At 58.8% G+C, this 24,899-nt stretch overlaps 1 protein-coding gene across 1 annotated transcript in view; it reads right to left on the bottom strand.

Moving 5' to 3' along the window:
• Positions 1–22,793, bottom strand: part of SRCIN1 (SRC kinase signaling inhibitor 1) — a 42,910-nt gene extending 20,117 nt beyond the window's left edge. Inside the window, exons 1-11 of the mRNA XM_028499637.1 lie at positions 22,494–22,793; positions 19,263–19,361; positions 12,311–12,334; positions 8,244–8,439; positions 7,415–7,613; positions 6,872–6,965; positions 5,507–6,360; positions 4,342–4,434; positions 4,052–4,095; positions 3,572–3,759; positions 2,267–2,442 (exon numbers count right to left, since the gene is read on the bottom strand). Of these exons, the coding sequence (XP_028355438.1) occupies positions 2,267–2,442; positions 3,572–3,759; positions 4,052–4,095; positions 4,342–4,434; positions 5,507–6,360; positions 6,872–6,965; positions 7,415–7,613; positions 8,244–8,439; positions 12,311–12,334; positions 19,263–19,361; positions 22,494–22,775 (2,249 nt within the window). The 5' untranslated portion in view covers positions 22,776–22,793. The remainder of the gene's footprint in view (positions 1–2,266; positions 2,443–3,571; positions 3,760–4,051; positions 4,096–4,341; positions 4,435–5,506; positions 6,361–6,871; positions 6,966–7,414; positions 7,614–8,243; positions 8,440–12,310; positions 12,335–19,262; positions 19,362–22,493) is intronic.
• Between the last annotated feature and the right edge of the window lie 2,106 nt (positions 22,794–24,899).

Here is a 24,899-nt window from a genome sequence, read left to right on the forward strand (position 1 = left end):
AAGTTTGGGGGCCCATAACCTGGGCAGGCTCTGCAAGTGAGTCCAGACCAGCCCAGGTCTAGACACTGGGATCAGAAAGTAGTGGGGTTTCCAGACCCAGGTTTAGTTCTACAGGAGTTGAGAGGTAAGGGTCAGGACAGAACCAGCGATATAATTTGGGGGTCCCAAAGCAAAATGAAGATTTTGCCCCCAGTTTAAAAATTAAGAATTTCAAGATAGTGACAGCAGATCATTAAACCCAGCATGGGCCTTCACAAGTGTGGGGCCCTGTGCGATTACACAGGTCACATGCTTACAAAGCTGGTCCTGGGTTGGGTCACATTATGCTCCAGAGGCCAAAAGGTCTCAGAGGCTTTCCCTAAGGGCAACGTCTAGACAGAGCTCAAGGGCTTGGCTAGAAGGACAGGTGAGTGAGCCCAGATGAGTGAAGCACCGAATCAGCCTTTACTTCCAGCAAGATGCCAGGGCAAAAGGAAGGGGGCAGAGTGAAACCAAGCAAGAGCAAGTGTACAGGGGCTGCAGCCAGAGCAGGGGTAATGATGGGCCTGCTGGCTGACTTAATGCCAGGAGGCTATGGGAGCTGGGCAGGGACGTCCCCCTGGCCTAGCCGAAGCCACTGCAGTGCTGGTGTGCAGCCCAGGCCCCACCCAAAAAAAGGTAGGAACTCCTTTCGAAGTAGATGGAGAATCCTGCCGGAAGCATATATCAGCCCCCCAAGCTCTCTCAAGTGAGCAGTCTGAGCAATGGGTTTGATAACAGGGCAGCGGGTAGGGAGTCTGTGTACTCCTGGAGAACTGAGGCCCCCCAGGAAGCTGAGGACCAGACACTCATATGACAGGAGCATAAATACATCCTTTCATCCCTTCTGCCTCTGTACTTTTATATTTCCTTTTATTTTCCTTTAATGTCTCAGTAAAGTTCCTTTTGAAAATTCCAACCCCCCTCCTCTGTGCTGAATAAAAAGGGGCAAAAAGGGGACAGGAAAGTTGGGTAAATGGAATTCCGCGGCTAAGGGGGTTGGCAGCCATCAGTCTACTTGGAGATCTGACAAGGGTTGTCACTCAGCTGTCACACTAGGGGTGATGCAGTGGCTGCCACCAGCTTATTTCCAAGTGGGATGGCCCCTTATTTCATCTCAGCCACAAGGGGTCATGAGAATCTTTGCCCCGTGCATCACTGAAAAGCACATGTACTTATAGGCTGTGAGCCCAAGACTGAGGAGCAGGGACCCTTTTCAAGTAGCCCCTTGCAAGTGATACAGCCATTTATGACCTTGGTGAGAAAGCTGGGCTCCTCTGAGCAGCCTCCCCGGCTCCGAGTCACTGACCAGTAGAATCCAAGTCCTCTCTGGGAAGAACTGCGAAAATCTTAATACTGGGCACAGGTGAGGAAGCTGAAGTGCAGAGAAGGGCAAAAACTATCGTGATCGAACAGCCTCTCAGTGTTGGAGCTGGACCTCAGGCCCCTTGTGCCCTGCACCACCAAGAAGGAGACCAGATGGAGGAGCAGGGCCTCTGTCTCAGACCCCAGGGACTGACCAGGGAAGGCTGCAGTGGGCTGGGGCTGCTCACTCAGTGGATGGGCTGGGGCTGCTCACTCAGTGGATGGACAGCGGCAGGCAGCTTCTCCCTTCAATGGTGCCAGACAATCAAATCTTGGCCAGACAACCATTTGCTAAATTTGGAGCAGAGGACTGTCTTCTGTTAACCCTTCCATGTCTAAGCATTTGGGGGTGGGGTGTTCTCTATTCCTGGAGCCCTGTTTCAGCTGCACTAGGACGGGAGGAGGGTTCTCCTTGGCTACACGTGGTCTCAGAGATCAGAGACTTGGAGTGGTGGCAACTGTAACTGGTCAGCACCAAGCTGACCAAGCTGGCTACACCTGAAAGCTCCACCTGAATACTCGAGGGTCAGTTTGCACGGGTCACAGGCCAGAATGAAAGCAGGCAGAGGGCAGAGTGACATCGGGCAGCTGGACGCATGAGAGTAAGGCTGCAGGCCACGGGGAAGCCAGACTGTGGACCGTTAGGAAGCAAGACCATAGCAAAAGCAGGCATCAAGCCAGAAAAAAAGAAAACAGGAATTGTGCCAGATGGTCAAAGGTTTGTGGGTCACAGAGAAATCAGGCCACAGAGGAGAAGGAAATCAGGCTTCAGAACGTCACCTGTGATTCAGAAGGAAGGGAGCTTCGCCTCCCCGTGAAACCAGGTTGCCGGCCACCCAGGCCGCACCCCCAGCCCTCCCTCCAAAGCTGGGCCCAGCCTCACTTGAGCTGCTGGGTAATGAGCTCCTCGTCGTTGAGGTAGCGCAGCCGCTCCTCCTCCACTAGGGTGCGCTGCCGCTGCAGCGGGTCCTCCTGCCGCCGCGCCGCCTCCGACACGCGCATGCTCAGCTCCGCCTCCGTGCCCTTCAGCAGCGCGCGCAAAGACTCCAGGTTCTGTAGCTGCGGGACGCAGATGGACCGATGGACGGGGGTGGGAGGGAACGGAGGCGCGCAGCCGGGAGAGGGCTAGGAGGAGGCAGGCAGAGGAGAGCCCGACGCGGGGCAAGCTCCACGGAAGACACCAATGCTCGGCTGTGGCCGTGAGCAGCAGTGAAAGGGTGGGATGGTGGGGGGCACAGGCCGAGGGCTTAGTTCTGGGGAAGAATAGAGGCAGGATGAGAACGGCCTGGGATAGTGGAGGGAGGAGTGCCAAGTTGGGCCCTGCAGAAGGTGCAGCTGCATGGCTGTGGCAGTTAGCTGCAGCGAAGGGGTAAGATGGTGGGGGTGGGGGAGGACAATGTTTCGTTCTGGAGAAATATAGAGGCAGGAGAACGGGGTAGCGGATATTTGGGGGGCAAGGGGTGGCCCTACGTAGGGCCCTGCCCACCTTGCGGCTGCATGGCTATGGCTTCGATGAAGGACTCAAGCACTGGGGTTTGATAGAGCTTCCGTGGCTGGGCCGGGAAAACCGAGTTCTAAGGCCCAGTTGGGGCAAAGGTGGGGGTGGGCGAGTTCTTACCCATTGCCCAGATGGCAACTCTCTGCCCCCTCTCCAGCCTGTCTCTACTCATTATTCTCACCTGACGGGCCCTGGGATACTCTCGAGGAGCGGGCACAGCGATGCCAGGCTCCTGACTGGTGGGACCATCTGCCAGGCGGGGCAGGCCCGGGAAGACTGTGTGGGCTCAGGAAGGGAGAGCTGAGGGGATCTGGGGGAAGGGCTTCCGCCCAAGGGAGGGGAGGGGGTAGAGAATGCGGGGCAGGAAGGGACAGGGACTGCCCTGAGGGATACTGACCGGAGAAGGGGGCTCAGTGAGGTGGATTGGGGCTTCAGGAGAGCGGTGAGGATTCAGGAAAGGGGCAAGAGGGCTCAGTGAGGGGGACCCGGGCGAGGGATGGGGGCTTGGTGAGGGAGTAGAGACTCAGCGAGGTGGCGAGAGTTCGAGGAGGGTTTCGGAGAGCACCCCAGTGAGCGGCGGAGGGCCTCGGGGATGGGGCAGACTCGCGGGAAGGAGTTTCGTGGGCAGGTTCGGGCGGGGCGGGGTTTGAGGGGGCGGGGTACAGGGCGAGGCCCCGGAGAGGGTGGTACCTGGAGCTTCCGCAGTTGCTGAAGCTGGCTGCGCAGGTCATTGGTGCTGTTCTGCAGGCCACGCAGGTGTAGCTGCATCTGCAAACGGTTGATGGCAGTGGGCTGCCCCGCAGGCGTGCTGCTGGCCGAGGGCGGGGGAGGGCCGGACACTGGGGTGGCCCCGCTGCTCCGGCTGCCTGACCCGCAGGCTGCAGACAGGGACCACGAGGACGGGAGAAAGGGAATAAATCGTGAGCCTGGGGTAAAGTCCTCCCCACTCCTGACCCCACACAGCAGCCACAGAGAGACGTGGCTCTGGCTCCCTGCCCCAACTAGTGGTCAGCCCTCTGCGAGGAGCAAAGCGCCGGAGCGAAGGCATCTTGGTCTAAGGTGACTGCTCATTTATCCACTGAAGCCTGGTGATGTAGCCACTTTACAGATTAGGAATCTGAGGCTCAAAGAGGGCAAGAACCTGTGGGGGAGGGGAGAAGGGTCACTCACGTGCTGAGGGGGTGGCTGCTCCATTGGAGCCTTCAATCTTCTCACTGTGGCACAGGGAAAAGATGGCCATCAGGGGGTCCAGGCCCCAGACTGTCAAAGCTGGGTGAGACCTTAACATAAACTCCTCCGGTCCCCTGATCTCAGGATGGAGTCCCAGAGAAGGGAGGCGATTCACCCAGGGCAGAATGATGAGACACTGGCTGAGCTGAGCCCAGGGCTCCTGCTGTTCACTCTCCCTCCCTCTTGCCCAACCACATGCCCTGGCAGTGGTGTTGGGAGAAGAACCTCACCTGGGGGTCTCTGGCTCCGAACCTCGCAGTAGGGCACTCTGCACCAGGCCGGTGAGGCTGGCAATTTGCTTCTCCATGGCCTCCATGCGCTCCCTGGGGAAGACGGTGGCTTTGAACAACCCCATCTCTGGGCATGGGGTCCCTCCTGCCCAGCGCCCCATTCCTAAGATTGATAATTAGAGGAAATACCATTCCCTCCCCAGCCACCAGCACACAGACAATTCAAAGGGTCCCACTGCCTAAGGATCCACAGCCTACCCCCAACATTGGAAAGACCCTTCCCCATCTGACAGTCACCCCCTCCCTCTCCAGACTCATCTCTCATCACTGGCTCCCTAATGGGCCCCACCCAGGCCACTCTGGGTCTCTGCACATGTATTCCCCCTGCCAGCATGCCCTCCTCCTTACCCTCTTCTCTGAAGCCATCCCAGAGTCCCCAACAGCCTTGAGGAGTACACCCTCCCAAGGGAAGAACAAGTATTTTTTGCTGTGTCTCCCTCACTAGGCGGGGCAGGAAACGTGTTTGCTCAGCTTGGCATAAACAGTGGCCAGTGCAGTGCCTGGCACACAGGCCACAAGAAAGCTGTATGAATGAATCGTTTCTTCTCACCTCTTAGCAGTACTGCTTGAGGGCAGAGGGGGGCAGCTCAGTGCCCTGGTTACCTCCTCCAGCCTTGCACCCTTAGCAGGGAGCTGAATGATGGGCAAGAGTTCCCCAGCTCGGAGGCTACTTAAAGAAATGTGCCTCTCTCCCCATCCCCACTTCTTACCAGCACCCCCTCCCCAGTGGACTTCAGCCGGCCCTGTGCTGGACAGCTCTCATGGCGGCACATTCTATGTCTGAGCAGGAAAGGCACTAAATAAAGAGTTCTACATCAGCCTCAATTTTAGTTGGGGAAACTGAGGCTCAGGGACCGGATGCAAACCCAGGTCTCCGGGGTCCTTGTCTGGGGCCCTCTCGTCCAGCTCTCAGGCCTTGCAGATAAAACGTCTTTCCAGTGCCTTCCCTGCCACGGCCAAGATACTCTGGCGACCCCTCAGGGCTACTCCGGGTCTACAAGGATTCCCGGGTCTCAGAGTCCAGGACACAATCTGCCACGGACTCTGCCGTGTCCCCTCTCCCCACCCCACCCGCGCAGCCCCGGGCCTCGCCAGCGTCCCTCACCTGGTCTCCGTGTCCTTGGCTGGCACAGGCGGCCCGAACCCAACGAGCGGGCGCTCCCCAGGCCCGGGGAAGAGCTCGGGAGGGGGCGCTCCAGCCGTCGAGGAGCCCCCGGTGCTGCGGGTCTTGCCTCCGGGGCTCTCGGCGAAGACCGACGAGGAGCCTGAGTCCTTGCGGAAGGACTGGCGCACCGGCGAGCCGCGGCTGGGCGGCCCCGAGTAGGGGCTGTGCGGCGGCGGGGGGCCCCCGGGGGGCGCAGCCACGTCGGCCAGCTTCTGCGGCGACGAGGGCGGCAGGCGGAAGCCGTAGCCGTCGCCATAGAGCGGGCCGCCTCCGGCCGCCGCCTTATACAGCGAGTCCTCCAGGTCGGACTGCAGCGCGGCGGCCGAGTAAGTGCTGAGTGAGCGCACCGAGCCGCGCTTGTACAGGCCACCGGCGCCCGGGTAGGCGAATGGGTCGCCGGCGGCCGCGGCCAGGCTCAGGCGGCCCTCGTGAAGCAGCCCGTAGGGGTCGGCGTAGAGGCCTTCGCCCTTCACCAGCACCATGCCGCCCGCCTTGCCCGCCAGGTCCTCATCCGGCTTCACGTCGCGCCGCTCCAGGATGGCGCTGGGGCTCGGGCTAACGCCCGGGGCGGCAGGGGCGCTTCCCAGCCGCTCGGCCGCGTGGTGCACGGGGCTGCCGGCGTAGGAGGGCGGGCGCCCCCCGGCATACGATAGGCGCGAGCGCGACGGCGAGCCCGACGGCAGCCCCGACGGTAGCCCCGGCGGCGGCGAACCGGAGGCTAGGTGCGGCGCCGGCGACAGGTTGTTGAGGCGCCGCGTGGGCGACGACTCCCGCGACGCATACACCATCTCTCTCTGTGCAGAAGACAGCCCCCGAACCCCACAGGGCTGGTCACAAAGGGGGATCCCTTGCTTCTTACTTGAGGAGCCAGCAGCTCCCCCCCGACGCTTACGAAGTCCCTTCTGTTCTCTGCCTTCCCACCCTCCTGCTGCATCTTGGGCCCCTTTCCCTTCAGGGCTCCCAGCACGGAGGGAGAAGTGGTGGAGGGAGAGGCACCAGAGGAGCGACCCCCAGCCCACCCTATGGTGGGGGATGGGAAGCGAAAAGGTAAGGGGTGGTTCCTGAGAGAGGTCTCCTAGAATATTTAGAGGCGGGTTCGAGAAATCTGACCGGACAAGAGGGGAAAGTAAGTGGCAGATGAGGGGAAGGACTCCTCCATGACTCCACAATTAAGGAAGGCCACCCTCTGCTTCAGCCTCCACATTCCCTTCTCCAGAGCTGTCCCTGGGGACAAGTGACTAGACTCTGTGCTCCTGGACCCCATCTGCCCAGCCTCCCCAATGCCCGGGGCCTCCCCAGCCATACCCGGAGGTCCCCGTTGGTGAGGTGTGAGCCAGGGAAAGCGGCGTAGAGTGGCTCCTTCCTATAGATCTTGATAATACTGCGGTCCTGGATGTCCCTGGGGGAGGGAGGGGTGCAGAGGGTCACCATCCCCCAGCCCTGTGATGAGGAGGGGAAGCTACTCCAGGCAGACGGAAGAGGGGTGGCCAAGAAGGGCCACGAGCCCCAACCCCTTCCTAACTCCTTGCTCAGTGGATCTCGTGCCTCGGGCTGCCTGCCAACAACACACACACACTCAGCAGCTTCCACCCCGTACACCTCCTCGGCCTCACGAGCCATTTTCAGGTAAGCTGAAGCCAAGGCCCATCAGCAGGGGTGGATGATTTAAAGGGAGGGGGTGGGGCCGGGAAGACCGAAGAAGGGGGCGGGGCGGTAGGGCTCCGGGAGGAGAGGGGAAGGGCTGAGGTTGGGTCAGGAGGGGGCTGGGGAATGACCTGCGGCCTCGAACCCCCCTCAGAGGAGGAGTATGGGGAGGCCCACCCCATCCCCCCCCGGGGCCACGCCCACCGGACGTCCTCCAACTCGTAGAAGACGTTGCGAGCCTCGTCCTTGATGAGGATGGCTGTGTTGGGCGACTTCAGCATGCCCATGGTGAGCTTCTGCGGGAACATGTGCGCGATGAGTGCGTGCAGCGTGTCCAAGCTGCTGACCTCGTGCGTGATGTGCACGCGCCGAGTCTCCTCCCCGAACTGCAGGAACAGCACCCCTGCGGAGGAGACGCCGCCCTCGCTGTCAGGGCCGCTATCACCACCACGCCGGCGGCCCGGGGAGCCCTGGGGAGCCGCGCTGGTCCCGCAGAGGCAGGGTCTGAGGCCGGATGCCGCCCCGGAGTGCAGGTGCACCCAGGCACTCCTCATACTGCCGGCCCCTTAAGGCACCTCCTCGACCCCAGGCAGGTTGGAGTCTGGACGAGGAAATGGAACTGGGGGCAGGAGCAGGTGGGGCAGAAACTGAGAGTGAGTGGTTGCTTTGCGGGGGGAGAGGTGAGACGGGAGAGGATGAAGGAAAGGGGGGCTGCTGAAGGGGGTGAGAGAGAAGCCTAAGGGAGAGAGGAGGCTTGGAGAGAGAGGGACAGGGCAGGGGGTGCTGAGGGAGAGAGAAGTGAGGGAAGAGAGAAGTGGAGGAAAGTTGGGAAGGGAGCCGCAGAGGGAGAGGCCTTGTGGGGAGGAGATTGCTGGGCGGAGGGGGGGAAGATGGGTATGGGGGAAGGGAGCCAGAGGCTTACTAGAAAGATGGTTGAGGAGAGAGGGAGTGATAAAGGGGATGGAGAGGGTTCCAGGGTAAGCAGAGCAGAGGGAGGAGCCAGTAGCCTGGAGGGAAGATGGACAAGCAGTACCTGGTGAGCGCAGCTTGGTCTGGCTGGTTGAGCGGGAGAGGGGCAGGCTCTGTCGGAAGCGGTTCATCCTACTGAAGCCCAGGGGCAGCTCCGCCTCCGACATGGTCTCCAGTGACTCAGCCGAGGCGTACGACAGCTTGGCCGCCTGGTCTGCCAGCCCAGGCTGGGCTCCCTGAGTGTGGCGCGAGCTGCGGGTCTGCAGGGGCAGGGCGGGGCAAGAGGAACCAGGAATGACCCCTTCACTCTGCCCCCTGCCCCCATCCAGGCCCAGGGAGCCCCAGCCAGCCAGCCAGCCAGCCAGCCAGACAACTCAGCCGAGGCGTACGACAGCTTGGCCGCCTGGTCTGCCAGCCCAGGCTGGGCTCCCTGAGTGTGGCGCGAGCTGCGGGTCTGCAGGGGCAGGGCGGGGCAAGAGGAACCAGGAATGACCCCTTCACTCTGCCCCCTGCCCCCATCCAGGCCCAGGGAGCCCCAGCCAGCCAGCCAGCCAGCCAGACACACACACACACACACACACACACACACACGCGCGCGCGCGCGTGCACGCGGGAGGGTCTCCTGGATTCCAGACTCGCTGTGTGGCTGCAGGAGAGTTCCCCAACCTCTTGGGGCCTTGGCCTCCCCGGGACACCCAGCAGATAAGGAGTGGGCCAAGGACTCAGGCACCCTGGGAAGCCAGACAAGAAACCATCTGAGCGGGAGCCATGGGCACGCCTGCTATTTTAAGCTTCCAAAGAACAACAACACAAATTTGTCACCGAGGTGAGCAGCAGAATCGTTGAGCAAATCAGGGCATTAGTTCCAGACATTAATTAAGCGGCGGATTCGCGAGCGATGAACTTATCCTTCGTGGAGTTCAGAGGGTTGGGGTGGGGGCGGGAAGCAGGGAGAAAGGAGAGAGCTAGGGACCCCAGGATCCCAGCTCTGGGAGGTATGGGCCCTCACAGAGCTGGGAACAATGTCCCAGACTTAGAGTGACTGGGTGAGCCACCCCAAACCTCCCAAAGCCAGGTGGACCCCAGCTTCACGCAGACTACCTGCCTAGTACATGCAGTGCACATGCTTAGCCCACACGAGCACATGGCATAAGTGCCAGGCCTCAGCCCCTCCCTGCATGGCACATGCTGCCACACAGCCAACCTGCCTGGCTAGCCTCCCAGAAAAGCCTCCTCCAGTACCAACATAGCAGCCCCTTGCCCTGAAGCCACAGCTGAGGGTGATATCTGGCTGTGGCTAGGGAAGGCTGTCACCCAGTGACCATTCCCTGCCCCAGGGACAGCTTGATTACTCTCTCCTTGGGAGATGGGACACCCTGATTTCAATTGCACTTCAAGAGCCTACTTCTGGCTGAAAGCTGGGGCTGCCACTCAGGGCCACAGCTCCTGCTAGTCTGCCCCAGCCCCTCCCCTCAAACCTGGTTGCTGTCAGAAACCCATCTATTTAAGGGAGAAAGATACTGAATCAGATCTACATCATTCCCTGTTATGTAACATTATATATATATTAGATGTATCACACATATACATGTTATCAAGAAAAAAATCATGTTGCCCAATTGTATTTTGCTATAAAATGCCTATCTTCAACAGCAACAAATCATTCAAAACCATTAACATTGGTTATCTTGGGGTTGAGACAGAGCATTCCCTTTCTACTTTCTACATTTCTCTGCCGGGTGAACTTTGCACAATCAGAATGTATCATTTTTATAATTTTTTAAAAAACAGTAAAAGTATCTCTAAAAAGGAAGTATTTATTCTCCTCCTCAGCTCCCTCCATCCCCAAGTCCTGATTAACCCCTAATTCATCTCCATCTTCATATTAACTCAATTTAATGTTCCAGTCGGATTAGCACTCTCAAAAAGAGAGAGCATCTTCCTCTGATGGACAGTGTGCCCAGCTGTCCCCAAAGTGTCCTCAAGGGCTTGGAGATATAGCAGGTCACATTTGGCGACATTAGCGGGGCATCCAGCCTCAAACACAATGCCTTGACCAGCGGGTGGGCATGGTTCTGGGGAGGAGGGAGGCAGCGTAGCAACTGGACCCACTGCGGGGATGCCTGTGCCCAGACTTTGGACCCTGAAGCTCAGTTCTAGGCTGATCACCAGTGCCGGCCTACGCCCTTCTCTCTTCCCAGTGTGGGGAACCAGGCCTGGTCTGGTGGTCATGAGGTTGCCAGGCAACTGGAAGGTCAGTGGTTGCCAGGCTAGTATGGATGAGGGGCTACAGAATTCAGGCAAAATGAGGCAGCTAGCAGGGGTGAAGAGTAGGGGGCGGCCACAGTGCCTGGGGGGCACAAGTGAGTTGCCAATAAGAAGATGGAACAGGGGCCAGAATGAAAGAGGGGCAGGGATCCTAGGGACTGAGAAGGCAGCCCAGGGAACCCTGCGAGAAGAGATGCCCACATTCCCTGCCCCACCAGTTCCTGTCTCCATCCTGGCCTCCTGGGCACCTTTCCATTCTCACAGCCTTTGTAGAAAACCCTCTTGAGAAGAGAGAAAGCCCATTAGCATGTCTCTCCAGCCCTGGGCTGGGACAACAGAGCAGAAAAAAAGTGAGACATCCAGAAGGACTTCCTGACTAGAGGGAGATGGCAAGAGAACAAAACAGTAATTTAAGCGGAGCTCTCCAAAGATAGGAAAGGGCTTCCCAAAGATCGGAAGCAGTGAGCACCGGTCCCTGGAGATGCTCCAGTGAGGAACCGATGACTCCTGGTCAGAGATCAGGCAGACGGAACCCTGAGTGGGGCAGTCAGGCTAGGATCTGAGATTCCCAAAAGCTGTCCACAGGCTAGGACAGAGTCACTTGGGAGCTTTTAAAAACATTCTTTCCAGTGCCCCACATTCACTAAATCTGAATCTCTGGGGCTTGGAGCCTGGGGTTCAAGGTTTTTGACAAGTTCCCAAGGTGATTCTGAGTTGGGAGTTAAGTCGGTATCCAGGATGCTAATAGCTAATGAGGTAAGGCTCACCATGAGCCAGGCACTGTGCTTAGGACATGCAGTCTCGCGTTTCTTCTACCTTTACAACAACTCTATGATGTAGATACTGTTCCATTTTATGGAGGAGAAACCAAGGCTCAGAGAATTATGTAACTTGCCCCAGGTCACCCAGCTAGTTAGTAGCAGACTGGAATTCACCACCAGGCAGCCTGGCCCTTGGCCCCGTGCATTGAACCACTACGCTCTACTGCTTCCTCCAAAAAGGCTATATGCCTGATGCCACGACTCTACAATTCCGTGATTCTCTGATTCAAGGACTTTTCTCTGGGAGGATGCATGCAAACAAGATGCTCGGAGCAAGATGACACTGGGGGGAGTCTGGAATGCGTACCTCCCACCCCCTGTCATGATGCCCAGGATTTGAGGGACCGGAGACTCCAGGACGCAAGCAGCAGTCTAACTCAGTTCGGTTCTGAGCCTGGTGCCAGAGAAGAGGAGGTCCAGGAGCGTGCTCCCTTGGGGGTCAGCAGGATGCCCTTGGAGGGGACAGACATCTCTCCAGCTGTGGATGGTCCAAACTCTCCAGAGGAGGCAGGAAGGCACCATCCCTGAGCCCAACCCTCCACTTGGGCAACGGGTTTGGGGGTGTAAGTCTGTGAGTCTCTTGCCTGGCACTGACCAGCTCCCCATAGTGGAATGTAAGAAAGGGATGAGGGGCCCATTATAGGCACAGGGCCTCCCTGGAAGATGAAGTCTGAGTTCAGAGAACAAGGCCCTCAATAAGATCATGGGGTCCACTTCCCTCCCCTGGAGCCGGCAGTCCCTCCAGGCTGGGGAAAATGCCTCTCTCATTCCCAAATGCTCTTTACATCCTGGGGAAGCCTGAGCATCCCCAGCCCATATCCCCAGCAGGGGTGGCACAAACTCCCACACTGGATCCACAAGCCCCTGGCAGGCGAACCCAGGCTCTCTCAAAGCAGCAGACCCAGCCTGCAGTCCCAAGGCCCACCACCCACACCAGACGGTCCCTTGCAGATGCACAACTGTGTGCAAAGCATGTGCAGGGAGGGGCAGGGGCGGGAGAGCACATGCGGTTGTCACGGACGCAGAAGCACCACACACTGACCTTGAAACTCCAGTAGTTTGGCTGCTGATGGAAATAAGAGAAGAGATGGTTATGCGGGGGCGCTGGGAGGAGAGAGTAGGGCCAGGGGCAGGTTAGAGACCCTTGGCGCTCAGCACTCAGCCCTGGGACGTGGGCCCTCCACCCTCCCGGGAACAGGAAGGAAGCCATGCCTGGTACATCCCATTCTCTACGGAGGCCCGGAGGCCCGGGATGGCCCTGAGAGGGCTCCAGGCCTGCTGCTGGGGGAGGGGAGAACCATCATCCCAGACGTTTATAAGCCACGTAACCTAGTCACAGTAACTGTCCTCAGAGAGTTACAGGCAGGAAAAGATGCAGATGACCATGATACAGGGAACACGTGAGACACTGGCAGAGCTGAATTGGAGCTGCAGGGTCAGAGAAATGGCATCTGGTTGTGGCCGGCCAGGGAAAACTTCCCAGAAGAGGTGGCATTTTTGGTGAGTCTTTAAAAAAATGAACATTTTTGGTGGGTCTTTAAAAAATGAACATTTTTGATGGGTCTTTAAAAAATGAACATTTTTGGTGGGTCTTTTAAAAAATGAACATTTTTGGTGGGTCTTTAAAAAATGAACATTTTTGATGGGTCTTTAAAAAAATGAACATTTTTGGTGGGTCTTTAAAAAATGAACATTTTTGGTGGGTCTTTAAAAAATGAACATTTTTGGTGGGTCTTTAAAAAAATGAACATTTTTGGTGGGTCTTTAAAAAATGAGCAGCTGGAGGTTGGGAGGAAGGGCCTGCTGAGCAGAGGGCCTGGGGAGGCACGTGCAGGGTGTGTTGAGGGAACAGTTCGGTTTGGCTGGGGCACAGGGCCTGGGAAAGTAGCAGGTTAGGCTGCGAAGAAGGGCCTGGGGCCAGAGGAGCGCCCTTAAATGCCAAGCGAAAGAATTGAGACTTAACTGGGTGGACAAGCAGAAAGCATTTGCGTGAAACTGAGTGGGATGGGACTGGACCCCAGGAGGGCTGATGGGGCGGGGAGTGGAAGAGGTAAGCAGGGGGCCAAGGCCAGGGCAGGGAGGCCTGGGTAACATGATGGACCTGGGTTACAGGGAAAGTGGACAGATGCCTATCATCCCACAGCACTGGGCAATGGATGGGGAGCCATGGGCAGCAAGGGAGTGTCGGCAATGTTCTGTGGCTGAACAGATGAGAGGGGAGGGCTCCTTGCTCCCCTAGAATGGGGGCCTCAGGTTCCTCCTCATTCACAATAACCTACAGTCACCCTGCCTTCCCTGGAGACCAGAAGGCCCCTCCAGATGGCTAAGGACAAGGGAGGAGTGGCCTGGAGGCCGGATGGGTTCTTGGCAAAGCTGAGGGCACCCTGCTGACCGGTGCCAGCCTCAGCAGGAAGACAGAGGCAGCAGATGGCCTGGCCCTGGGGTGCCTGGCACCAGCAGACAAGATTCCCTAGGCCTCAGAGCCACTGGCAGAGGAGAGTGACACCAAGGGTCCCTGATGGGGGGAGGACACCATGGCGGGGTGTCCTGTGCCGCCTGAATACTTTAGTGGCGGAAAGGAGTTGGAGAGGGGCCCTGCTGGGATGGAGGCTTCGGATCTTTAGGGTGGGGGTGATGCCAGGCTAGGGCTAGGATGAAGAGGTTTACTCACCAGGACCATCCCCTCTGGGCCACAGTCCCCACCTCTCCCCCCAGCATTTGCTCCAAGAGATGCAAAAAAATAGTCACATGCCAGGCAGAGGAAGGGGACAGCAAAGTCTGTGCCGTAGCCAGTGCCTAGAACTACCTATGGACCCATGCCACCCCCTGGGTGTCAGGGGGTGCCCACAGGTGCTGAGGGGAGGGGAGGTGGGGGACTGGAGTATCAGGCTCCAGCCACAGCTGCCTGTGGCCTTGGGGAGGGGAAGGAGGGCAGAGAGAGTGGACATGTGATGGCAGGGGGTGGGGGGCAGGGCAGGCAGAGCCAGGCAGAGGGCAGGGGAAGGTTTATGATGAGAGTCATGTCTGCAGCCCCAGTGGTGATGGACGGCTCTGCAGAGAAGGCCGCCGTCCCTCATCCACCACCACCATCACACCGTGTACACACAGGCCACCCACAGCACCCTGCAACGACAGGCCCCACACGGAGAGCTGCGTACAGACACGCAGACATCCTCCAATAATGACATCGCCACAAACACAGCCAGAGCAACAAAGACACGCCCACAAAGGGACACAAACACTTGGAGAAAAGCCCTCCATGGTCAGAAACAACCCCAGAAACAGAAACTCAGAGACAGAGCTCTTCATACGTGGACCAACCCCATTCATACAAAACATGTACCCCCGGCCCGCCCGGGACACTGACCTGCTCACACACTCCCACAAGCAGAATCACAGAAGCCCCCCCCGGCCCCTAGGGAGTCACAGAAACAGACAGAGACATGATGGATACCCATTCACACATATGCACACACGTACACGCACACCAGCTGCAGAGACACACAAAGCAGCACACACACATACAAAGAGAAAGTCTCACCCCTCCTTCCCCCCACTAGCCAGGTCATGGCGCCTCTGGCCACCTCGGTCACTGTACCATGCCTGTGATGTCCCAGACATCATGTGGCAGGTAGGTGAACTCCTGATTCAAAAGAAGCAGAAGATGCCCCACCCCCACCCCCGCCCCAAATGTCAACACATCGGACTCAGTATGTGCAGACAGCTGGAGCCCACCTCATGTCTCAGGGAGGGGGACAGGGATGGGGCCTGGTTACAGCCACACTAGCTATGCCCTCAACCTGGGCCTGCCTCAGGCAACGCTGGGCACATCCATGGGGCAGCCAGACCTGGAAAGGAGGGATCAGTAGCTGGGGCCAGGGGAGAGGACTGGGTGGCATCAGTGCCACAGAACAGGCCAGCCCAGCCCCGCTAGAGGGTAAAGATGGAAGAGATGCTGTTTTTGTGCTTGGTGAACTTGGAGTGAGGCTGAGATCGGAGTCCTGGGACTTTGGGCGCTGGCTGGTCGAGTACACAGAATCCTGCCCCTCCGTCACCTTGGAAAGTGGGAAGGATGATCCTCCTTCATGTTCGCCCCACCAGGAGTGAGACACAGAGTCTCCTGGCAACTCAGTGTCCTTGGAGGGGAAAAACCATAGTAGGGAGAGGTCCTTGGGGATGCTGTCTATCCCGCGTCTCTGTCTCTTTCCAGGGTGTTAAACCCATGGGACAGCCTTGGGTGCCTAAGAGCAGAGGGCTCCTCTGTTTGCTAAGGTAAGACTCTCCTCCTCCAATCTCCAGCACCCTTTACTCCTCACCCTCTTCCTGGTTGTCTGTTCCTCCCTCCCTGCCCCACACAGTGCCTGGTATACAGTAGGCTCTCAACAAATACTTAGCCATGAATGAGTGTCAAGAAAACAGGACCAGCCACAGGTGGAAGGGGGTATCTCTACATACTCTTGTCTGGCACCACTTTCCATCTCCTGGCACCCAGTACAGCTCAGCCTTCCATGTCTTTTCCCTGGGAATTTCCCAGCACCAGAAACCCCCGGAAGGAGGGCAGAGGGCAGGAAGGGCCCAACAGAGGTCTGGCTCCCCAACCCAAGTGAAAACCTCCAGTATTAGGGCAAAGCTGTCTCCCTCCCCCATACTCAGAGAGGGGGGGTCTCAGAGGACAGTGAGACAGTGAAAAAAAGAAAGGGCTGAGCAGGAGAGACCCTTCCAGGTAATCACTTGTAGGGAAGAGTCTTACAGGAGCTGGGGCAAAATGAGAGGTGTTCTAGGAGGATAAGATGGAAGCCAACCCATCCACTCTGTAGGGACCAGGCTTTCAGAAATGCGAGAAGGGTAGCTTCCTGGAGACCCAAGGAAGCAACGCCAGGGGGTCCTCAAACTCCCTGCTGAGAAGAGGAAACAGCTTCTTCCCTCTGGGGGCTAAGGAGTTAACTCCCTCCCTCCTCCACCCTAGGCGCCCTTGGTGGGGTTCTTCCCTCCCCCCTGCAGCTGGTCCTTTCTCCCCCACGCAGTGAGCTGGGAGGGCGGGGCCGTGTCCCCTGGGAGCCTTAGCCCAGCCAGCTGAGGTCTCTCCCCTCCCCTGGGCAGACGTCCTCTGTAGGCTAGGTGAGTGCGTGACCCCTCCCTGACCTCGCCCCGAGGACGACGAAACATCCTTCGGGGAGGGAGGGCAACCTATGGGTCGCACCCTCGCTCTAGTCCCCTGGCTGTGCGTGCACCGGCGCACACACCCACCTTTCAACTCTTGTGAACACGCGTCCACGTAAACATTCGCCTCCCCCCTCCCTTGCCCCCGCCAGGCTGGGGCTCCTTAACGCCCCCCGAGGGCGCCAGCCTCCCACCGCGACGCACGTGCCCTCTCCCCTGTGTGCCCGTCGACACGGTCACCTCCTACCCCTTCCCAATGCAGAGTGTGTGTGTTGGGGAGGGGGGGGTGCGGCGGGACCCGCGCTGAGCGGGGGGCAAGGGCGCACCCCGGAAAGGTCATGACTTTCTGAGGCTGGGGGAGGGGACGCCAGCCGCATTTCGGGGTGGGGGCCGGGCCCCTGCGGAAGGCTGAGAACGAGATGGGGGAGGGGAGGGGGCGTTTCTCAGGGATCCGTAACCGCAACGGCCTGCGAGCCCCCCACCCCCAGACCGCCCCTCGGAGTTGTGGGAAGGGCCCCCATCTCCGTGCCCCCGCCCCGCGGAACCCGAGGCGGCTACCCCGGCCCCCGCAGCCGCTCCCCCTTACCTGCGGCCACAGGTGTATACGCGGGGTTCTCAGCCCCAGGTCGCGCGTCGGGCGGGGGAGGGAGGGCAGCCCCCTACTCCCACCCGCCCGGGCTCTCCCCTCCCCCGGCCGCCTCCGCAGCCCCCGCCGCCGGTGCCCTTTGCTGCAATGAGAGAGGCGCCGCCGCCGCCGCCGAGCCGGCCCGGGCCCCGGTCGCCCCGGTAACCGCGACTCCACCTGGCGCGGCACGGCGCGCCGCCGTGCACATCCTCTCTCTGGCCCCCTCCCCGGCGCGGCCCCGCCGGCGCAGCCCCGCCAAGGAACGGCGGAGGCTGGTGGCTGCGTCGCCGCGGTCACCCGATACGCCGGCCCGCCGCCCGGGACTCGGGTTGCAGCAGGAGGGAGGGAGGTTAGACAGCCTAGTGGAAGCGGGGGAAGGGCTGTGGCTTGGAGTCTGGCCTCCGGTCCCCTCTCAGGGTCTTCTTCAGGCCCCAACCCCCAAAGGTCTGGCCTAGGGTGTGTGTCGGGGGGGGGAAGGAGAGTGGCCTGCCCCCCGACCGGCCGCTCTCTGAGCTTACAGTCTCTCCCTACCGGGGTCTCCGCTGTGCACCGTTTCCGTTCTAGCTCTCCCGTGACTCAATTCCCAGCCAAGTCTGGGAGGCCTCGGATGCCTAAATTTCCTCCGTGGCCTCTGATCCTGCTCTGCTGTGTGACTCTGGCATGTGCTGAACGTCTCTGGTCCTGCACTTTACAAAAAGGAGCCTCGTACCCAGCCATGGGGAATGGGAAGTGTGATAAGCACTAAGTATAAAGTGATGACAAGATCCTGGGCACAGCCACTTTTCTCTGTACTTCAAAGCCCTGGGGTGAAGGTCCCTTCAAGCTCTCCTCTTTCCTCCATCAGAGTAGATTCCAGATGTGGACAGGCCTGGGACCCCACAACCTGGGACATCAGAGCTCACCAAGTCCAGCCTCACTTCCCTCCATCACCCCAACTCCAGAGGCTCTATCTGCTCTATCCAGGGAGCGCACGCGTCCTCTGCCTCATCACCATCCCTGTCCTAGCCCCACTCTGACCTCCACCGCACGTGTGGCCACTCAAGATGAGTCCATCCCACTTGCCATCTAGCCTTGGGTGCAGACACATCTCTGTTCCCTAAGTCCAGTCAGTACAGGGCCAAGAGCTGGGAAAGGAAGTGGGCTGGGTGCCATGAGAGTGATGCCAAGCCTGCCAATCTCTTGCTAGACTTGAGTTACACACAGCTAAAAGTACCGTGCTCTGGAGCCTTGTTTTTTTCCTAGGCTGTCACATTTTTCCTTCTCCTAATTCTTCTTGAAAAAGTCAAGGCTTGCTGCCCCTCTCCAGGGGGGGCAGGGTATGCAAGGAAGAGAAGATGGCACCCACGCGACTCATTGGATTCTCTGCCACTACACCTCCTCTGCCACCCTCAAGTCAAGGCCCCCTCAGGGCTGCCCCTGACCTGCTGTAACTCTGACTCCCTGGCCCCTCCTCCCCTCTGGGGCTTCAGATGACTGTTTTTCTCCCACAGCAATGTCCAGGCCTGAGCTGGGAGCCTGAGCCCTTAGGATTCTGTTCCAGGGTGCCCCTGTCCATCTTCCCATCAGGGAAACTGAGGCATATGAAGAATCAGGAAATCAGTTCAGAACAAATGGCTAGAGGCCAAGGTCCTCTCCACATTTTGAAACTAAGCAGTGGACATAGCAAGAAGTGTGGGAGAGAGATATCATGAAGAACTTCCTGCTGGTGAGACATCAGGGGAAGGTTGGGTCTGCTCAGAGATGGAGGATAGGGTGGGGATAGAGGAATGAGATGGTCCACAGTGGCGGTGGGAATTGGGTACAGGGCACAAGAGATTCCTGAAAACCAGTGGGGTGAGGTACCCCTGTTTAAGGAGAGAAAGATTTTTTTTAAAAGCACAAGAGATTCCTGAAAACCAGTGGGGTGAGGTACCCCTGTTTAAGGAGAGAAAGATTTTTTTAAAAAAGGTTTTGTCACCTGACTATTCCCCCTCAAAAAAATTCCCTCCCCAAAGCCAAACTTTGGCACAGGTTTGGGGAGGTAGCGGTAGGAATTAGACTATCACGGGGAGAGTACGGGGCATATAGGAGTCTCCTGAAAATGCGGGCTCCTACGTAAGAGAAAGGGATGCAAAATTAAAATCCTGGATATCCCCCCTCCAAAAAATATCCTCCCCAAAGCCCAAGTGTGCCATGGGTTTGGGGGGTGGGGTGGAGGCGGGTGACTCACCTGGGCCGGCTGGCCAGCCCCGGAGGGGGCGGAGTCGCCATGGAGGTGGGAACACAGGGAGCTGAGGAGGCACACGGGGTCCACGGTCCAGCCGCCAACCTGTGTGTGCGAAGGGGGGGACACCCCATTAGGGGGAGCGGGCAGGAGCCGCTGGGGGACTGTGACGGGGTGGGGAGGGCATTCCTGCGGCAAGTCTGGCACAGAGCTCACCCCGCAGGGGGGCCCTGCGACACTGGCTAGTCCCTTACGAGGCTGGGTCTCTATGCAGGGCCCTGGGCCTGTTGCCGGGTCTTTCTCTCCGGTCAGCCTGGGGGCTCTTGGAGCCCAGGGCAAGGCCTTCCCCAGCGGATACTCCTGAAGTCCTTGCCTTCAATTCTACTGCCTCTCCGGACACTCTGCAAGGGGGCTGTCCCTCGCATGTCCCTTCTTCCAGCTCTTCACTCCCCCCTCGCTGAAGCTGTTGGGAACCATTCCGCAGCGGGCCTCAGCCCAGTGTGCCTCTGTCCTGACAGCACCGCTTTCCTCCCCGCCATCTCACGGAGGTGACTTTCTTCTCCCACACCACACCTAAGGCCCGAAACCCATCCCCTCCTGATTCCTCCAGGCCCTCAGCATCCTCAAAGTCATCCGTCTCTCATTAGGTCACCCCACTAACGTACTGAGCCAGCGCTAGGCTTAGGCACCGAGAGTTCAATGTAAGTGAAACAGCCCTAGATCCTACCCACTTACTCCCCAAGGCAGGGAATGAATGAGCGAATGAATGAAGGAATGAATTTGTGAGTGAGTGGCCGTGCTTTGACTCACTTCCTGAGCACCTACTCTGTGCCAGTGAAGGTGGCAGACACATAGGAGGCCCTCAAACATGCCCACGTGCTCTCTTACAGGGCTGCTGCCCCTTGAGGCCGCCACCCCGGCTGTCTTCATGTTTTTCTGGCCAAACCTCCCCAGACAGATCTGCAGCCCAGGGGTCCTGTTCCCTCACCACCTCCAACCTCCTCGACCCCTGACACTGGCCGCTACCTCACCGCAGCACCAGAAAGGAGCTCTTGATACCCTCCAGACCCACAGATCCTGGCCGGTCCCAGTGGCTGTTTCTCTCTCCCATCCCTCCAGACTTCAGAAGCGCAGGGGGCCCTCCTGCTGGGCCTTTGTCCTCTTCCTCAGGGCTGCGGGACATTTCTGGTTCCCCCTCCCCATCTGTCATGGGCCCTCGCCCTTCTCAGACTCCATGCTGCCCTGGTGACCAGGCTTACCCTGGGTCCCACTTCCATTTCTGCCCACATCGTGCTCAACCCCCCTTCTGAAGCTGTGGTCCCTTCAGAGTCCTGAGTTGTGTATTCAGTGCCTAACAGACTTCTGCGGGAAACCCCTACCCCCTCCTCAAACTCATCTCCCCTATTCCTGTCCCCCACTCCCCCAAACGTTTCCCTCCCATCCCTCTTATTTCCCCCCAAGGCACCAACATGTCCCCGTCACCCAGGTTTTTCTGTCTTTGCCTCCTGGATCCAGGCAGCAAACGAGGCTTGTTCATTTTCCCTCCACCCCCACCCCCACCCCATCCCTTTCCCTTCATCCTCCCTGACACACTCTCTTCCTCCTCTCCTTCCCCTGCCTCCAGCCACTCCCTCTTGACCCTCCTATTCACCATCCAAGAACAGCCACGGCCCCCCTAGTCACCACCATCTGGCCCCCACACCTCTCACTGCCTCCCACCCCGAGCCCTCTGCATCAGCCAGTTGGACCTCTGTGCCAGTCCTCAAACCAACACAGACCTATGCCCACCTCCCATCTCCCTACCTCCTAAAACAGCGTTCTCCTCCTCTATGACTATTCAGACCCTTTTCATCCTTCTAAGCCTAGTTTAGGTACCTCCTCCTCCAGGAAGCCTTCCCTGACCAGGCCGGTCCACCTGATCTCCCCTACTCCAAACCCTCTTCCAACTGACTGTGCCCCTTATACTTAAGTTTAACCATCCTTTCACCCCATCTAGATCACAAAGGTCCCTGTCCCCTCCCCTTAAGAGAGAGCACACAGAAGGAATCCACTGAGAGGGACCCCTGAAGGGGAGGGCCAGATCTCCTTCTGCAACTCTCCCTTATTTTAGTTGGAACTCTGCTCCCGGGAGGGCTCCGGAGCTGAGAAAAGGTAAAGGCTGGACAGAAGTGGAGGTGACGTCAGGGGCAGATAAGGTACCAGAAATGCACCAATGTGTCCTTGTTCCCTACAGTGAGGATGGGGATGGGCACACTCTCCCCCCTCCCCAGCCACACCCAGCAGTACTTGGAAAGGGGGACAGAGCCAGACAGCTGCGAGAGCAGGGACGGATACCCCAAGGCTTGATTGAAAGGATGCTGATGGGATGAACCACCCTCCCCTCAGCCCTTTCTCCCAGAGTGGACAATGCCTGGGTCTCAACAGCTAATGTGCTGCAGCTGTCAAGGCCCCTACCAAGGTGGGACTGTAAGTAGAAGGCCAATCCCAAGAAAGAACTTTCCTACGAACAAGAAGGGCATACTTGGATGCAGAGATGCATCCAGGAACCCAAGGATCTGGGAGAGCTTTACAAAGGAAGCTTCGCACCGCATAAAGAAGGAGACAGGTCCTGGACCACAGGCAGGAGCCCTGACTCCCGTCTAAGCCCTACTGATGACAGGAGAGAAACCAAGGCACAGAGACAGGAGTCCTCTAGCTCAAAGTCACACAGCGAGTCTTGGAGGGAAGGAACGGGGTGGGGGAGGAGGGAGGAGGTAAAAGGCCCCAGGAATTCTGGGCTCTGTTCTTGCAGGGCTGGGGCACAGGAGACCCAGCCTCCTGAAGCTCCCAAGGCCTGACCTTCCCTTAGGGGCCATATCACAGAGGTGCCGACCCCAAGGTCTCAACTCCACCGCTGGATGGACCCTCAGACTCAGAACACTCAGTCCACGACGAGGCCGTCCCCCTCCCTCCCCACCACGCTCTTGTCTCTCCAAGACAGCCTTCCTCGGCTCAGTCCAACAGCCTGATTAGAGGCTGGGCTCTCTCTGTCCAGTCCCACGCTCCAAATTCCAGGGCTGCAGGCAGAGGTCTGGGTGCTGACCCCCCACCCCCTTCCTCCCCAGGCTCCAGGAGAGGCCGACCACAGCAACGGGGCATCCGCTTTCCCCCTCTGCCCCAGACACCTCTCAGAATCAGGATGAGCCTGGGGACAGGGGAGCACAAGTCACACCCCCTCCCCAGCCCGGCCCCACTCACCTGCTCCCGCATCCTGTCTTGCTGACTCCGCAGGGCTAAGGCGTGCTGGGGGTACTTGCTCTTCAGGTGGTCCATGAAGGCATCGCGCTTGCGGTCAGCATCGGCCTTCTGGAGCCCGCTGAGCGCCTCCAGGCTCTGGGCCGCGATCACCGTGTGCCGCCGCTCCGATGTGTGCACCAGCCCCACGTTGGAGAAGCGCCGGCCCCCGCTGCCCCCGCCTCCGCCCCCGCCCCCCAGGGTCCGGTACTCCCGAGGATACTCGGCATCGTCTGCAGAGAGCATGGGGGGGCTGCTCCGCTCCGGATCTGCAAGGGGGGAGAGGGGGGACGGCAGGGTCACCGTGTGCCCGGCCTGGGACTGCCCGTCTCCCACTGGGATCACTGCGAGGAGGGGCTGGCCTGGGGGGCGGGGGCGGCACGAGGCACCTGGGGTGAGGCAGGGGCTGCCTGCCCCGCACTAGGAACAGAAGAGGCAGAAGGGGTGGCTCCAAGGAGGGTGGGAAGCCAGGGCAGTGTCCAGCTTCCTGCCCTCTGCCGGTGGGTCTGGAGGATAATGACTGTGGCTGAGGTGCTGTCCTTTGAGGCCAAGGAGGGCTTGGAAGCAGGGGTCCTGGACACCTCTCTAACCACACATCCCCTTTCTCCTTCCTTATGCTGGGCTCAACAGGGGAGGGAAGGGGAGTTTCCTTTTAGATGCTTCCTGAAAGCTGTGGAAAGGAGCCTGCACTGTCTTTCTTTCAAGAGCATCTTCTAAGGAGCGGGGCAGGGGCTAGCTTCCTCCCTCAGACTAGCATGTCCAGGACACACTTGTCTTTAGGCTGGAGGTTGGCTTGGAAAAGGGTCAGGACTAGGAAACAGGGGGGAAATGAGGGCAAAGATCACACTCGGGATTCCCAAGAAGATGGAGGTCCAGGGCCTGGGACATGGGAGCCCCTTTCCCTTCCCACCCCAGAGACAGACAGACAGACAGACAGACAGGAGAGGCTGGGCACAGAGGGGACAGTGAGAGGTGGACTGGGGACAAACTCAAAGCAGACAGAACAGCTCAAGCTTTCCCCCCCGGGGACCCTCCCCTCCCCACTCCCTTTCCTCAGGCTCCCTTCCCAAAACACACACAAACAAGTTCCAGACCTGTAAGGGACGCACAGGGGACAAAGGACAGTACGGAAGCAAAAAAAGGAGAAGGCCGGGGGTTGAGGTCTCCATGCAGATCTCTGAAGCCCATCCCCACATGCCCATCAGCCTTGAGCCCTTGGCCTCCCATGGCCCAGCTCTGCTGTCTCCTACCCTCCAGCCTCAACGCTGACCTTCCCGAAGCCCAGCAGGGACAGCGGTTCCACAGTGTCACCCACACCAGGGGTGGGAGGAATTGCTGGGGCTTACCTGAGTCATATTCCTGTTGGTAAAACAGATTTGCCCTCCCTCATCTCCAGAAGTCACCCCCCTTGAGAGACAAACTTGGTCTCCCCAGCATACCCCCAGCCTCACAATCCACTAGCCTCAAAGCAGCACCCCTAAGTGTAGCCTAGCTCTGGGGGGAATCAAGCACTGTAGCAGACACAGGCACCTCGATGCAGGGGCTAACTCACAGGGCCGACTGGGGCAAAAGAGGAGGGGCTGAGAATTCTGTGACCCAGCCACGTTCCATCCAGCCCAGCCCCCGTCAGGCCCCTCCCTCCACACATCCAGTGTTCATCAGGCCCACTGCCAGGCCTGAGTCGCCTCCCGTCCACCACAGGAGGAAAGAGGTGTTTCAGCCACGTTCTAGGAAAAGCCACCCCTCGCCCAACACACTCACACACTCCTCCCTGGGCTATGGCAGAGGCATGTACATTTCGGGGGACTGACCCCTCGATGACCCAGCACCGCCCACCAAAGCCAAGGGAAGAATGGCTTCCGTGGACACAGAGCTCCAAAGCATCCAAGGGCCTGACTGACTGCCGTTACCACAGCCTTCAAACCTCCTGTGTGTGTGGTGGTGGGGGAGGGGGCGTATTACTGTGGCCCCATTTCAGAGATGGGGCCACCCAGGTCAGAGAAGGCCAGTGACACACCCAAAGCCACAGTCAGTGGTAGAGGCCAGATTGCACCCCAACATTTATTAGGTATGCCTCACCCCCTCCCACCACACCTCCCTGGCCAGAGGACAATTGTTTATTGATGGAAAAATGGTACCACCTCCTTGTTTGCCTGCTGTCTCCTCACCCTGGCGCTGAGTCTGGGGTCCCTCCCTCCTCCCTCCCGCAGGCAACTGTCCTTCTCACCACAGTCACAACCCTCTGTCGTGCTCCCCAAAGTGAGGTCCAGATACCCAAGAGATGACGGGGGGAGGAATATTGTTCCATGGCTTAATAGTTATACCTTTATTTTCAAGGATTAAAAAGAAAAAAACAAGAAGGCCCAACCA

The sequence above is a fragment of the Physeter macrocephalus genome, chromosome 14 (assembly GCF_002837175.3).
Source record: "Physeter macrocephalus isolate SW-GA chromosome 14, ASM283717v5, whole genome shotgun sequence".
In the NCBI taxonomy this organism is placed as follows: Eukaryota; Metazoa; Chordata; class Mammalia; order Artiodactyla; family Physeteridae; genus Physeter; species Physeter macrocephalus.